This window comes from Pan paniscus, chromosome 3, assembly GCF_029289425.2.
Source record: "Pan paniscus chromosome 3, NHGRI_mPanPan1-v2.0_pri, whole genome shotgun sequence".
Lineage (NCBI taxonomy): Eukaryota > Metazoa > Chordata > Mammalia > Primates > Hominidae > Pan > Pan paniscus.
The window spans coordinates 54,299,599-54,316,429 of record NC_073252.2 but is presented as its reverse complement, the minus strand read 5'-3'; the positions used below and the strand labels follow the sequence as shown (position 1 = coordinate 54,316,429).

The window sequence follows — 16,831 nt, the reverse complement described above, 5'->3', positions numbered from 1 at the left end:
GAGTGTAGTGATAGAAAAAAAGGACTCAACCTGCTCTTGGTGGCTTTGAAAATGGAGAGAAGGAGCCGTGAGCCAGAGAATGTGGGTGGCCTTTAGAAGAGCAGGAAAAAAGCAGATTAGTGTGATGATTATACATACTTATAATCTTCTTTATTCTATGAGTGTTAAATCACATGCATATTTTACTACTGAGTCTTATAAAGTTAATGATGAAATGATTAACATCTCAATATGGAAAATAGAATGCATCTCTTATGTAAAGTGGTCTTTATTGTCTTTCATAATAATTTTTTTTTTTTTTTTTGAGACGGAGTTTTGCTCTTGTTGCCCAGGCTAGAGTGCAGTGGCACAATCTCGGCTCACTGCAACCTCCGCCTCCCGGGTTCAAGCGATTCTCCTGCCTCAGCCTCCCGAGCAGCTGGGGTTACAGGCATGCACCACCACGCCCGGCTAATTTTGTATTTTTAATAGAGACGGGGTTTCTCCGTCTCTACTTTTGGTCAGGCTGGTCTCGAACTCCCAACCTCAGGTGATCCACCTGCCTCAGCCTCCCAAAGTGCTGGGATTACAGGCGTGAGCAACCGCATCGGGCACCATAAGATTTTTTTTTAAGAAAATAATATATAAAGAAGAAAAACACTCTAGTAGTTGAACTAGAGATAACAGTTACTTTTCTTTATATTTTTAAGTCTACTTTGTTCCTCTAGATATGAACAGTTAGATTTTTATGTATGTATACATATATATACATATGTAAACATACATAGACACACACAAAATTAACTGAGTCATGCTAGTTTTGCTGGTTTTAAAGTTGTACTTATTTTGTAAATTTATAATGTTTTAAAATATGCATAGATACAAACGTATACATATATATTTTACTAAATGGGATAACTGTGCATAAATTTTTATATTTTTCCACTTGCTATTATATCAAGAATTTTTAAAATTATCATGTCACTAAATATTCTTTGGAAATACATTTTTTAGCTTCTCAGGATTCAAAGTAAAAAAACAAAATACATTTTTTAAATTGCCGCCTTATATGTATGAATTTGCCATACTGTGTTTTTTTATTATTGAGCATTTAGGTTGCTTCTAAATTTTCACAATTAGAAATAAAACTACACATTTTTTACAGTTTGCACTCTGATATTTTCTTAGAGTATGCCTTTAGAAATGGAATTTTCTAAAATTGCTAAATAACTAAAAATGGTCATAACAGTTTATACTCTCATCAGCAGTGTATAAGTGTAATAATTTCTTTTTTCCAGTTCAGATTCTGAAATAATAGGTTATGCTTTGGACACACTATATAATATAATATCTAATGAAGAAGAAGAAGAAGTAGGTAAGTTTCCAGTTATTTTTACTGTGTTTTCTGTACATAAAACCAACTGGGTTGTGCTAATTTTGCTGGTTTTAAAGTTGGACTTGTTTTATAAATGTATAAGTTTTTTTACTTTTTTCATTAAAAAATTTAATAAACACATAGGCTTAGATCTAGAAAAGTGTCTTTAGGATGATTGCTTTGTGTGTAAGTCAGAACATTATAGTGAGATGGAATAAGATCCTTCTTTTTAAGTAATATTTTTGCCCGCTTGTGTTTGGTTTTAGTTAGGCAGTATGCATATTAGCCAGTTCTGGATTAAATAATTATTTATGGCTATTGATTGAAAATTTATATTATTATCTAGTGAGCAATATAAAATTAGAGAGTTTTTCCTAATAAATACTTAAACTTTTTACATAGGACTTATGTTAATTTATAAAGTGCAACAATTTTTTAAATTTAGATTTTTTTTCTTTACATTTTGTCTGTTTGGTGAACATTGCTATAAATCGGTTTGAAATCCACACATTTCTTTGGCACATTCATTTTCTTTTTTGTTTTAAAATATTTGCACACTTAACATAAAGTTATCTGTCTTATTTATTGTCACTGTGTGAAGCTTGATTGGAAGTCTGTATACATTTTGTCCTGTATACATTTTGTTCTATATGTTGCAAAACATACGCAGTAACATTTCACAATTCTGTTGAAGAGTGTATTTGTCATATCAAATTGGCTGTTACAGTAGGACATAGTAGATTTTTCATTATTCTGTAAAGTCAGAACAGTGAATATATTCATACATTTTATAAATCTAATTTAGACTGAAGTTATATGATCTCTCAAAATTCTGAGTAGACAAATAATAAAGAAGTATAGATACATACTGACCTTGCTCATATTTTATTAAAATTAAAAGTAGAGCAGGAATATATGTCAATATTAACTTCACAGAATACTAGTATTGAGAACATCTGAAACTGGATCATGTTGCATAGTCACAATTTCTTAGACATAAATATCCTTTTTAAAAAACTTTTATTTTGGCTGGGTGTTATGGCTCATGTCTGCAATCCCAGCACTTTGGGAGGCTGGGGTGGAAGGATTGCTTGAACCTAGGAGTTCGAGAGCAGCCTGGGCAACATAAGTGAAACCCCATCTCATTTAAAAAAATTTTTTTAAACAAATTTCTCCATGATATCTATCCTATAGCTTAACTTTATTAATTTCTTAAGGGTGAAAAATATTTAGTAAATGTAATTTGGTACCCATGGAAAAAGAGGTTGTCAGTCACATGACAATACATAGATACAATACACACAAGAATATTCTTTGAAGAAAAAGATACTTATTTTCCCTAGTTATTTCTACAATGAGAAAATTAGATGCAACGCAGTTGTTCAAATACATTTTTTAAAATGACATTCTTTTCTTTCCTTTTATCCCCCTTAGTTGTTTCAGATTAAAATTTTAGCTCTTTTTCTAGTTAATTTGCTGGGATAATTTTTTCTGTTCTTAAAAAAAATGTGTAGCAACAATATTTTTTAGTTAGGAGGTTTTTTTTTAATAAATTTATAATCATGTTTAGAGCCCACCTGTTGCATTTTTCTTTGTGTTTTTAGGCTCTTTAATTTAGCATCCAAAAATGATCCTTTGGATAAACAGTAATAGAATCACTTTTATTAAGGACCTTTTTTTTTTTTTTTTTTTTTTTTTTTCTGAAAATTTAGTCATCCTGAAAGAGTCAGTTAAAAAGTAGACATTGGGCTGGGCGCGGTGGCTCACGCCTGTAATCCCAGCACTTTGGGAGGCCGAGGTGGGTGGATCACTTGAGGTCAGGAGTTCGAGACCAGCCTGGCCAACATGGTGAAACCTTGTCTTTACTAAAAATACAAAAATTAGCTGGGCATGGTCGCACACACCTGTAATCCCAGCTACTCAGGAAGCTGAGGCAGGAGAACTGCTTGAACCCAGGAGGTACAGGTTGGAGTGAGCCAAGATTGTGCCATTGCACTTCAGCCTGGGCACCAGAGTGAGACTCTGTCTCAAAAAAAAAAAAAAGAAAAGAAAGAAAGTAGACATTGGCTGGGCACGGTGGCTCACGCCTGTAATCCCAGTACTTCGGGACACCGAGACGGGCAGGTCACCTGAGGTCAGGAGTTCAAGACCAGCCTGGCCAACCTGGAGAAACCCCGTCTCTACTAAAAACACAAAAATTAGCCAGGCATGGTGTTGCACACCTGTAATCTCAGCTACTTGAGAGACTGAGGCAGGAGAATCACTTGAACCTGGGAGGCAGAGGTTGCAGTGAGCCAAGATTGTGCCACTGCACTCTCCAGCCTGGGCAACAGAACAAGACTCTGTCTTTTAAAAAAAAAAAAAAAAAAAAAGACCAGACATGGTGGCTCACGCCTGTAATTCCAGCACTTTGGGAGGCCAGGGTGGGTGGATCACCTGAGGTCAGGAGTTCGAGACCAGCCTCACCAACATGGTGAAACCCCATCTCTACTAAAAATACCAAAATTAGCCGGGCGTGGTGGTGCACACCTGTAATCCCAGCTACTCAGGAGGCTGAGGCAGTAGAATCGCTTGAACCCGGGAGGCAGAGGTTGCAGTGAGCGGAGATCGCACCATTGTACTCCAGCCTGGGTGACAGAGGGAGACTCTGTCTCAAAAATAAAATAAAATAAAAATAAAAATAGACATTGAGACATGTCCTTCAGTTCTGTTATTGATACTTTGCTTTTATTGCTTCGTGAAATGTAATTCTTAGCTGACACAATGAACTACATTTTAGAGTTCTTTAGGACTGTTTTACAACCCTCTGATGATAAATCTGTCTCGTAGTCCTAAAAATATAGCGTATGCTAAATCTCTTTTAGTATATCTGAGGTATTTGACCAAAGTACATGTGGATCTCTTCTTCCAAAGGATTATGTAGCTTATTAAACATTTTTAAGCTCCTATTTTACTGTGTATACTACTACATTAAAAAACTATTGTCTTTATCATCCACTTTTTATTTATTTATTTTTATCTACCTTTTCAGATGATGTTGAAGGTAAAAGATTGCATTTACATCTGCATGATGCTTTTAGGCATAGTTTCTGATAATATAAAAGGACACTGTCAAGTACTGTTTCTTCTGGCTGGTAAAAAAAATCTGAAATTTGTTTTACTATATAAGAATTCTTTAATTGAAGAGGAATATTTTAATAAACTTACATTACTATTATTTCTGCAGCTACTAAATCTGTTTACTGTCCAGAACACATAAAATATTCTAGTGCACCTTTAAATAAAATTGAAGGTTTTTCTGGCCAGGCGTGGTGGCTCACACTTGTAATCCCAGCACTTTGGGAGGCCAAGGCGGGCAGATCACTTGAGGTCGGGAGTTCAAGACCAGCCTAGCCAGCGTGGTGAAACCCTGTCTCTACTAAAAATACAAAAATTAGCCAGGTGTGGTGGCTGGTGCCTGTAATCCCAGTTACTTGGGAGGCTGAGGCAGGAGAATTGCTTGAACCCAGGAGACAGAGGTTGCAGTGAGCTAAGATTGTGCCACTGCACGATCCAGCCTGGGCGACAGAGTGAGACTTGTCTCAAAAAAAAAAATTAATAAATAAAAATTAAAGCTTTTTCTCTGGTAGGACAATTTATTCAAAATTACTTTGTGTGTATTTCCTGGAAAAAAGTTTTTAGACAGTTCATTTAAAAATACTTGCCAAGTGCAGTGGTGCATGCCTGTAGTGCCAACTACTTGGGAGACTAAAGTGGGAAAACCGCTTGAGCCCAGGAGTTCGAGGCTGCAGTGAGCAATGATTGCACCTGTGAATACCCACTGCACTCAAGGCTAGACAACATAGTGAAACCCTGCCTCTAAAAAACAAACAAACAAAAATCTATAAAAGTAATATTTCAATATGTATACATATATTTTTTACCTATATTCAGTAAGAACTGGAAGGTATTCTAGTTCAGAGAATGTATATTGATATTGTCCCTTTAAAATAATGCATACTCAGTAATGATGTTTTAGTTACTGACATTTCTTACCTTAACTCGTAGAACTCACTAGTTTTTTTTATTTTCTTCTCTCTAATCTCTTTTAAGTTTCATTTACTTTTAACATTGATACTTGTTTTCTTCATAACTAAAGTAACCAAGTTTTTTTGGTTTGTTTTGTTTTACCAATTTCCTTGAGGTGTGCTTAACTTTTTTAAATGAAGAAGGAAATATTCTTATCTAAAGCAGTGTTTAAAAGGTACATAACAAAGTTGCCTATATATAATAAAAATACTAACAAATAAACTAACTTATTAAAGTATGAAGCATTACCTTTTGTGACATTTGAATCTCTTGTTTGACATCAGATGATACCAGAGCATTGTGCCTTGACTCTTGTCAAGCTATTTCCTTGTTGGGTAGTAAAGATCAGTAGTTGTTTCTATTATTGTGATACTGTAGAGAGCTTTAAAATTTATCTTTCATGTTTATCTTATGTAATCCTCATAGCAGCCAGTGAGGTAGGTGGTATTTTTCTACTTTCTAAAGATGAGAAAATGGAAGCCCAGAGATGATGTAACTTATATGGTATCATTGAGTAAGTAGAAGAACAATTTTACTTTTTTTTTTTTTTTTTTGAGACAGAGTCTCACTCTGTTGCCAGGCTAGGGTGCAGTGGCACAGTCTCGGCTCACTGCAACCTCTGCCTCCTGTATTCAAGCGATTCTCGTGCCTCAGCCTCCCAAGTAGCTGGGATTAGTGTCACCACACCCAGCTAATTTTTGTATTTTTAGTAGAGACGGGGTTTCACTATATTGGCCAGGATGGTCTCGATCTCCAGACTTCATGATCCGCCCTTCTTGGCCTCCCAAAGTGTTGGGATTACAGGCATGAGCCACCACGCCCAGCCAGAACAATATCTTTAAATACATTTTTTCCTTCCTTTTTTTTTTTTTTTTTAAGTATTTCTTAGATTTTTAATTCAATAAATTGTGGCCAATTTTTCTTTATTTTTCTGACTGGGTTCTTTATTAAATCATGTAATTCACAAAACTAGTTTATAGAATATTCAGATAAATGTTAAAAAGTATACATGTACCTGGCCAGGTACGGTGGCTCACGCCTGTAATGCCAGCACTTTGGGAGGCCGAGGCAGGCAGATCACAAGGTCAGGAGATCAAGACCATCCTGGCTAACATGGTGAAACCCCATCTCTACTAAAAATACAAAAAATTAGCCAGGCGTGGTGGCGGGCCCCTGTAGTCCCAGCTACTTGGGAGGCTGAGGCAGGAGAATGGCGTGAACCTGGGAGGCGGAGCTTGCAGTGAGCAGAGATCGCGCCACTGCACTCCAGACTGGGCGACAGTGCGAGACTCCGTCTCAAAACAAAAACAACAAAAAAAGTATACGTGTACCTGTTTAATTAACTACCAGTATAAACGAAGATTATTTGATATTTCTTCACTCTGAGGACTGATTTTATTAGGATATCTCCTTTTATAAAGCAATTTCTTTTCTTCATAATATAGATTGTGAACTTAGTATAGAATAGAATTCCAAAGAGAAGATCCAGAAATGTTTTTAAATATTGTTTACACCTCTGGAAAAAGTACTACTAGAAATACATTTGAAGAGTAAATATATCTATGCATGCGTACTTAAATGCCAGTCATATAAACAGGCCTGAAAACTATCCAGAGCTATACAGACAGATGATGGTTCAACTTCACGATTTTTTGATTTACGATGGTGTGAAAGTGATATACATTCAGTAGAATCTATACTTCGAATACCCATACAACCATTCTGTGTTTTCACCTTCAGTACAGTATTCAGTAAATTACATGAGATAATACTTTATTATAAAATATGATTTCTGTTATATTTTGCCTAGCTGTAGGATAATGTAAGTGTTCTGGGCACATTTAAAGTAGGTTAAACATATTAAATACATTTTCAACCTATGATATTTTCAGTTTTTGATGGGCTTATCAGGACATAACCCCATTGTAAATTGAGGAGCATCTGTGTAAGTACTTAGAACGGGCATTTTTTTATTTTACATTCCTATATTAAATTTATTTTTACTATGGTAACAAAGGGCCATTTCATTTTTATCTTATTTTTTTCATTTACCTTACAATAAATGGTGATTTACAGGTTATAAATACACAATATAATATATAAACTATAGGCTATAAAAAACTTAGCTATAAAGGTTGTAATCTAATGATTAATGATGAGAGAAGATGGTTTACTTGTTTCATGCCTTTGCTTACACGTATAATTGGTATAATTTCTCATGGTTCTAGTTTTTGTTCACAACTTTTAGATATTAGTGTAGTAGTTTATAGTAGTTTGTAGCTTAATTTACTGCCACACTTAAAGCTTTGTGTATTACCTTAATTGCTTAGCTAATTTGGGGATACTTCATTAAAGTTCAGAAGTGCTGTCTTATGACTGTAACTTAAAAGAAATGGCGTATATCTCACACTTTTTAAAATTGACAGTGTTAAACCAGAAGGAACCATTGTCCTTGGAATAGGACCATATTTTACTAGTTCAATTCAAAATGTAAATTTTAATTCTATACTGATAAGCTACAGCATATTATACAATATAGCTACAGAATAAATTAAAGATATTAACTCTACTTCTTCCTAAGTTATTTGCTTGTGCCCAGTGCAAACACTGAATTAAACTCTTTCTGGTATTAGACCTGACTTCCTTAAAGCATAGCACAGAAGTTCTAGAGAGTGTTCTGTATTAAAACAGGTTCATAGTTAAATAAACATAAATACTATATTCCCCTCTGAAGCTTCATAAAATTTACACTGGTGTAGTAAGTGCTGAGACGCCTGCAGTGAAAAATCTTGTTCAACTTTGTTTAATCCAAATATATTTGTCCACAGGGGCTTAGTTCTGCCATGTACCTATTAACATGCCACGCTATCCTTTGTTTTGAAATATACTAACCAAGGCTTGGTTAGTTGTTTATGTTTACATATGTAAAAATATTTCAACATTTTAGGGGAAGAATCCATCAAGTCTATATGTGGTTTTTTTTCTTCCTTTTTAGATTAGTTTATAATTTTTAATGTTTTCCCAAATGTCAATAACTATAATTTTTAGCTTTTCTCACGAGGTCACAAACTTTTGGCCCAAGGGCATTGTCTATCTTGTAAGCAAGGCTGTTCGACCCACATAGTATTTTAAGTAAGGTGAATAAGTTGCCACTATTATAAATTGGGAGCTTGTGTCAACGTTTGTATTTTAGACTTCTTTTTGAAAAAACCTGAAGATTGACAATACCTGGATCTGCATTCCTACATGGCAACAGGCAGCTGGAGTTGAGTAACTGCTGTTTTCCTTAGACAGGGCATATACTCCCCATCCTCTAATGTTAGCCTGCTTCACTCACTCACATTACTGTCTTTTGTTTGTAGTCAAGTTTTCATTCTCTGCTATCTTCACACCACTGAGATAAAAAATAATTATGCTATAAATTACTTTCAAACGCATGATTTTTAAAGTTATATATCTCATTCAACAAATATGAATATATGCAAATGGAAACTAGCCCTACAAAGCACCCATGACTAAGTTAATATTGCTGTGATTTTAATTTCTTGAGGGAGACAATTCTGAGAAAATATTACTTGTCTTTTGAACATAGATTTCTCATGTATTTGGAGAATAATTTATTTGACATGCATTCCCAATGGGCCCTTTTTGTATAATTTCTTTATCTGCTTTTTTATCTATACAGTTTCACTAGAATTTGGCTAACATCTCCATGATTTGTTAGGGTTCTGGGGTGGCTTAAAAAACAAGGTAGGCTCATTAGCCCACCAGCTCCTGTGAGATTTTATTGGGTACGTAGCATTTACCATACTGTGGGAATCAGGACTTCTGTTCATAGCTGATTCTAAAGATGAAAGCTTTCAAAAGATTCTACCAGCTCCCAAGTTCCCATTATCTTTTCCAATTTTTTCACAGTCTCCTTTTCCATCATTCTGTCAGTTTGTAAATAAAATGGGAAGGGTGTGCAGTTCTTGCTATGTACCTGGTACCAGTTCTTTTTTTTTTTTTTTTTCCAACTCCATTCGTAAGTTCACCTTTGAGCTTTGAAAATCACAATTTACCAAGCAAGGTTTTACCTTCAAGCATGTGTAAGTAATTAGGACACAATTTTATCAGCTCACAAAGGAACAACAGGAAATCCTTTAAGCAGATCTGTAGCAGAGAATGTCCCTTGAATCCACTCTAGTTATGTTTGAGTATTAGGCTTCCTTATGATTATTATCAGGCCTTTGTAGCATCAATCCTCTGCCACCTTCACTTAATACCCTCAGTATATCTGTGATTATGTAGTAACATGATAGCTTTCAAGTGTACTTTTGGTGTTTGTTTTTTGTTTGTTTTTTATCCTTTATCCTCTCCTCTACCTGTTTTCCTGAAGTGGAAGTAGTGACTGCTTCCCGATATAATTCTTCTGAAGCCACCACTAACCTAAGATATAAAACTTTAATTAAAATACAGTGAATTTACTTTTATTTAGAGTCCAATTATGAACTCAGTTACTTTTTTTGATAGGTTGCATATAACTTTTATGAGAAAGAGAGAAATATAAGGTAAAATATCAAGACTTACAGACAACTTTCTGGAAGTATAGGATATACTTTTTCTTATGTCTTTTGCATCTTGGTGATAATACTTAATTAATGATAACCTTATAAGAATCCAAAATTCTGAATCATCAAAGGAAGATTGTTAGATTCTGTTTCATTTGAAAACTTAGTAAATATATAGCTTATGTTGTAAATCTTAGGACCATGGTTCTCAAGTGAGGGCAATTTACCCTCCTTTACCCCACTCCTAGTACATTCGGCAACGTCTGGAGACATTTTTGGTTGTCACAGTAAGAGGAAGTAAGAGAGTGCTACTGCGTCTAGTGGGTAAGGCCAGGGACAGTGCTAAACATCTTAAACTGCACGGGGAGGTCATACAACAAAGACGTACCTGGCCAGAAATGTCAGGAGTGCCAAGGTTGAGAAATCCTGTCTTGGGGATGATGATTTTGATGATGGTGATGATGACAGTGCTTCTATTTATTGAGCACATTATTTACAAAGCCCTATGCTAGATGTTTTACTTATTTTAAATCCTCACAGAAAACCCCATGTGAAGACATTATCTCCATTTTACAAATAAGGAAACTGAGACTTGACAGAGTTAGGCTACTTGCCCAAAGTAACATGGCTATTAAGTGGTTGAATATGAGTTTAACTGGTCTTACTCAAAAATCTTTGTGAGCTTCTTCCATTATACTGTACTGCTACTCAGGAAAGTATTTAACTACTCAACCCTAGTCATTTTGTAAATGATTGGAAATTACCTCTACCTGTGTTAGTAATGTACCTCATTTCTTGAAGTTCAGAGGGGATTCTACCTATCATTAGTATTTGATAGTCACTCCTTTCTCATTGAGTACTTTCTTCATTTGTTTGTCAGTCTGCGAAGTCTCCTGGCTTTCTTCCTTTTTCATTGGTTACTCTTTGTCTCCTTCGCAGTTTTCCTCCCCATCTCCCCAACCTCTTAATATTAGAATGCCACAGGGCACAGATTTCTTTCCTTCCCCCTTCCCTCCCTTGTTGATTTCATCTAGGCTTGTAACTTCAAATATAATTTATATGCTTGCCACTCAAATGTGCATGTCCAACCCAGACCTCTCCACTGAAGTTCATCATTGTATATTCAGATATTCACTCAATATCTTTACTTAGATACCCCCTAACACATACAGCTTTATTGACATCTAATTAATGTAAAATAAGGAACATATGTAAATAAACAATTTGATGACTTTTGATACATGTATAAACATGCTTGGCTTTTTCTTTTAAAAGTTCGTAACTCTTGGCCGGGCATGGTGGCTCACGCCTGTAATCCCAGCACTTTGGGAGGCCAAGGCAGGCGGATCACAAGGTCAGGAGATGGAGACCATCCTGGCTAACACAGTGAAACCCCATCTATACTAAACGTAGAAAAAATTAGCCGGGCGTGGTAGCAGGCGTCTGAAGTCCCAGCTACTCGGGAGGCTGAGGCGAGCGGATCACGAGGTCAGGAGATCATCCATTTTGAGTTAATGGGTGTATTTTTGGTCTATTCTCTTCTATTGATCTATGCATGGCACATCATCTTGATTACTGTAGCTGTATAATAAATCTTGAAATTATGTAGTGTTAAGTCCTCTAACTGTTGCTCAGAATTGTTTTGACTGTTTTAGGTTTTTTGCATTTGCAAACCAATTTTAGAATCAGCTTGTGAATTTCTACAAAAAGGGTCAACTGAGAATTTGGGATTCTGTTGACTGTAGATCAATTTGTGAAAACCTGACATAAAAATATTGTACCTTCTAATACAAGAACACAGTATATCTCTATTTTTGCAGGTCTTCTTTAATTTCTTTTTTTTTCTTCTCCTTTTTTGGGACAGGGTCTTACTTTGTCACCCAGGCTAGAGTTCAGTGGTACAATCATAGCTCACTGCAGCCTCTAACTCCTGGGCTCAAGGGATCCTCCCACCTCAGCCTCCCGAGTAGCTGGGACTACAGGCGTGCGCCACCAAGCCAGCCTAAATTTTTATTTTTTGTAGAGACAAGTTCTCACTATGTTGCCCAGGCTGGTCTTGAATTCCTGAGCTTAAACAATTCTGCCTCAGCCTCCCAAAATGCTAGGATTACAGGTGGGAGCCACTGTACCTGGCCTGTTCAATTTCTCTCAGCAGTGTTTTGGAGTTTTCAGAGTGTAAGTAGCACACACCTATTGTCAAATGTTTTTGTTGATGCTATTGAAAGTGGTACTGTTTTTTGAATTTTAATTTCTGATTGTCATTACTAGTATCTATTAATAGAAATACAATTAATTTTGTGTATGACCTTTTATCCTGCAACTTTCTAAGCTTACTTATTAGTTCTATTAGCTCTTTTGTAGATTCCATAGGATTTTCCTCATAGACAAACATGTCATCTGTAAATAAAGACAGTTTTACTTCTTTTCTAATCTGTATTCCTTTTCTTTTTCCTGCCTTATGGCACTGACTAGGATCTTCAGGTCAATGTTGACTAGAATTGATGAGATTGGACATTCTTGCCTCCTTCTGATCTTAAAGAGGAAAACATTCAGTCTTTCACCATTAAGTATGATGTTAGCTGTAAGGTTTTTGTAGTTGCACTTTGTCATCCAGTCTTGTGACTTTAAATATCATTTATATGTTTACCACTCTAATGTGTGTATCCACACAGACTTCTCCACTGATATCTATGTTAGTATTTATCCAGCTTCTTACTTGGTATATGCACTTGGATTTTTATAAGGTATCTCAAACTTAATATGTCCAAAACTAAACTTCTGATTCTCTGTATACTTCCAGCTTGCTTCTCCCACAGTGTTTCCAATCTCAGTAAATGGCAACCCTATCCTTCTAGTTCTTTAGGCCAAAAGCTTGGAATCACTCTTCCTTTTCTTTCCCCACACTCCTCTGTGCAACATGTCAACAAATCATAATCCTTTGTAATAAAAATTATGACATCTAAGGTCTAAGCCACCTTCATGTGACTCTTTTCTTGATTATGCCTCCTGACCTGTCTCCCTATTTTCCTTACTCACTGACAGTGTGTTCTCAGCATAGCAACCAGAGTAATCCTTTTAAAATGAAAGTATAAAGCAGTGAATTCTTTTACTGATATAAGAGATGATTAAGAGAAATATTTCTTGGAGTTTCTGAAGGATAAACCCAGCATATTTAGGTAATTAATCAACTGGAAAACATTTCATTTGTACTTTTGGTCTCTTCTTTTTCCTCTATAAACAATTAGATGGGATTATGACTGTCAATCTTGGATTGCTTTGCTTTTCCTGTCATCTGCTGGGTTTTTTCCCTCACATATAGAAAAGAATTTTCTGAGGGATAATGGGTTTGATCTTGACTTTCAGCTCCATTGGCTGATAATCACTTAGTGGAGTACTATATGGAAAAGTATTCTGACGCTCAGCCAATGCTGTGATTAATTAGCTGTGTCTGGTGTGAGTGAGAGAATGGGAAGTAGTATGTTTGCATCACTAATTTGAGTTTATAATATAGGCAGATCTTAAGTAGTTTGCTTTGGCAGTTGTTGCTTTCATTTTTAGTGATCCTTTACTTTTTTTTTTTTTTTTTACATAGTACATTGAGACAACAAATACTTTAATTAAAAGACATTTAAACATTAAAGACAAATGTAAAATCCTTTAAACAATAAGTGAGAAATTAGATGTCAAATTCTGATTTTATTGCCAAAGAATTTTGTAGGATATGTATATGAAAAAGATACTGAGAAATCTGGAGTAGATTGGTTTAATTTCATAATTAAATTATTTAACCCAGTAACACTAACAGTCAGCAAGGACTATATGTTCAATATTGTTTTGGGGACAAGGGTTTTAAGATACAACTTATATACAATAAAATTTACTCTGAATTGTAGTCTGAGTTTGGGCAGAAGTATACAGAAGTGTCACCACTGCCACATTCTAGATAGACTATTTCTATCCCAAATTGTTTCCTTATGCCCTAATAGAAGAGTAACCTAAAAATGCCCTTGAGAAAATATGAATATTTAAATATCCTTTTTTTAGATATCATATTTAAACATTTAGCCAATAAAATGTATTTAAATGAATTTGAACATTATTTTAAGGATATAGCTTTACATAGTAATTGTGATATTGCTACCAGCCACACTGTTCCAGTGTTGAATTGTTTACCAGGAAAATTATCATTCACGCTTAACTCTTCAATGAAAGGATATTTTAAAATAACCTACTATTAAATTGAAATTCTTTATTTTTGAATACTACAGAAGAAAATTCCACAAGACAGAGTGAAGATTTGGGAAGCCAATTTACAGAAATTTTCATTAAGCAGCAGGAAAATGTCACTCTTCTGTTATCTTTATTGGAGGTAAATAGGGAACCTTGATGTTTTTGTCATCTTAATAAGCTGCTTTTGTTGCCTTTTGGATGTTATTGAGGAAGTAACATGTATATACCTTTAAAGGTAGTAAAGTTTATTGTATTATAGCAAGAGATCCACATGCATGTTTCAAGAACTATGTAATCACTTAAAGTATGCTAAACTTCCATGTTTTACTTGTAGTTTCTGGTAAAAGTTATTAGTGGAAAAAATGTTTTTCTCGAAAATGTGAATTACAGATGTTAAATATTTTGAATTCTTACATTGCAGGAGTTTGATTTCCATGTCCGCTGGCCTGGTGTGAAGCTTCTTACTTCTCTTTTAAAACAACTAGGGCCTCAGGTGCAACAAATTATTTTAGTCAGTCCTATGGGTAAGTGACTTATCTTTTTTATATTATTTTGATTAAAGCATGAGTATCATTTCCTAGAGAAAGGGACTGAAATGGTGTGTTAGTAAATTGTTAATAATTTGAGTCACTATTTGTATTTTTGGTCTGCCAGCATTTTTCACATGGTTGTATGTTCTAGGTGTTTCAAGATTGATGGACTTACTAGCGGATTCCAGGGAAGTTATACGTAATGATGTAAGTTAAATTTCGAAAAGAAATACAAAAATATGTGGCTTTTTTTTCTCTTGCAAATGAAATCCTTGTTGTTGAGTTTTAGGAAATTAGATTTAGAAAGTTGGAGTAATGACCTTTTTTAAAAAAATTAAAAATTAGTAAATAGAGATGGGGGTCTCTCTATGTTGCCCAGGTTGGTCTTGAATTTCTGGGCTCAAGCAATCCTCCTGTCTTGGTCTCCCAAGATGCTGGGATTACAGACATGAGCCACTGAGCGTGGCTGGAGTAATGACCTTTTAAAGTTGTACAAGGCCACATTGTTTCATTCTTTCCTGGCTATCCAGTATTTTGGGTTAGACAAACCATTTTGCCATTCAAATTTATTTCTTCCATTAGTTTCGGATTTCTTATACTATCTGCTGAAAAGTTGTATTTGACACCAAACTCTACCTCTGCAATTTCCTTTTCCTCATAAAGAGTAGTGGAGATACCTCCAGACATTGAACTGTGTAAACCCAACAAAGCATTATATTTGGAATCCTTGCCCTTATTTGATTGAGTGTGTATTTCTAAGGATTTGCCTTGTTAATCATGGAGCATGATTTGCTCTGGACTTATTTTCCATTCTGATTTATTTTATATTTGCATATAAGTTTGAATATTTTGTATTTGATGCTGTATATTTTGTTGCATAAGCATTTTTCTCTATTGTTACCTACAACTTGATAAAAATTCTGTAATATTTAAAATAGCAATTAGAAAAATTAAATTCTGGAGCTAGGAGATCATATCAAGCTAATTAAATCTCCATATTTATAGTGAAATGCCCAAGACCCATAGAAACCAAGTAAAGTTAAGTGTTCTTTGTTAGCCATGTCTTACTCATCTTTTTATTTATGGTATTGGCCCTGTGACTTTTTCATCCTAAGTTTTAGTAAATATCATTTGGATTGCTCTTAGCCTTATAACTGGTTAATGGCAAAGCAGAGACAAAACTGAAGCATTCTTAACTCCTAGTCTATGGATACAGTTTTTAAAATTTGTTGTACTTAAAATTTTGTAATATGTATATCAATTCAGTATTATAGGTAGTGAACTTAATACAGTATGTAACTTACAAGAAGGACATATTTTTTTGAGATGGAGTCTAGCTCTGTCACCTCACTGCAACCTCTGCCTCCCGGATTCAAGCAATTCTTCTGCCTCAGCCTCTCGAGTAGCTGGGATTACAGGCATGTGACATCACCCCCAGCTAATTTTTTTGTATTTTTAGTAGAGACAGGGTTTCACCATATTGGCCAGGCTGGTCTCGAACTCCTGACCTTGTGATCCACCCACCTCGATCTCCCAAAGTGCTGGGATTACAGGCGTGAGCCACCGCGCCCGGCCGAGAAGTACATTTTTTATTCTTTAGTATTTAAATGTCATTTTTAAGAAATGTCTTATTTAACTAGGTATCTATCTATTAGAAATTTGGGGTATCTTTCCTTGACTAAAATATGACTATGTATCTTTAAAGCTTCTGTTCTATTCTTTCCATGTCCTGCAGTTTAAATAAGAGGATATCATGGAAATCATAAATTATATCTCCCCACATCTTTTAATTTCATTACCACTTATTTTCATTTTCAGATATAAAAGTGCTCTTAAAAAAAAAACTGCATTAGGCCAGGCGTGGTGGCTTATGTCTGTAATCCCAGCACTTTGGAAGGTCAAGATGGGTGGATCACCTGAGGTCAGGAGTTTGAGACCAGCCTGGTCAACATGATGAAACCCTGTCTCTACTAAAAATACAAAAAATTAACTGGGTGTAGTGGCGGGCGCCTGTAATACCAGCTACTTGGGAGGCTGAGGCAGGAGAATCGCTTGAACCTGGGAGGCGGAGGTTGCAATGAGCTGAGACTGTGCCATTG

The 16,831-nt window shown here is 35.3% G+C and overlaps 1 protein-coding gene across 1 annotated transcript in view; it reads left to right on the top strand.

The window, feature by feature from the left end:
• The window catches only part of USO1 (USO1 vesicle transport factor), an 89,687-nt gene that overhangs the window by 31,777 nt on the left and 41,079 nt on the right, over positions 1-16,831 (top strand). The window contains exons 4-7 of the mRNA XM_003832309.5: positions 1,278-1,354; positions 14,241-14,341; positions 14,624-14,726; positions 14,884-14,939. Of these exons, the coding sequence (XP_003832357.1) occupies positions 1,278-1,354; positions 14,241-14,341; positions 14,624-14,726; positions 14,884-14,939 (337 nt within the window). The remainder of the gene's footprint in view (positions 1-1,277; positions 1,355-14,240; positions 14,342-14,623; positions 14,727-14,883; positions 14,940-16,831) is intronic.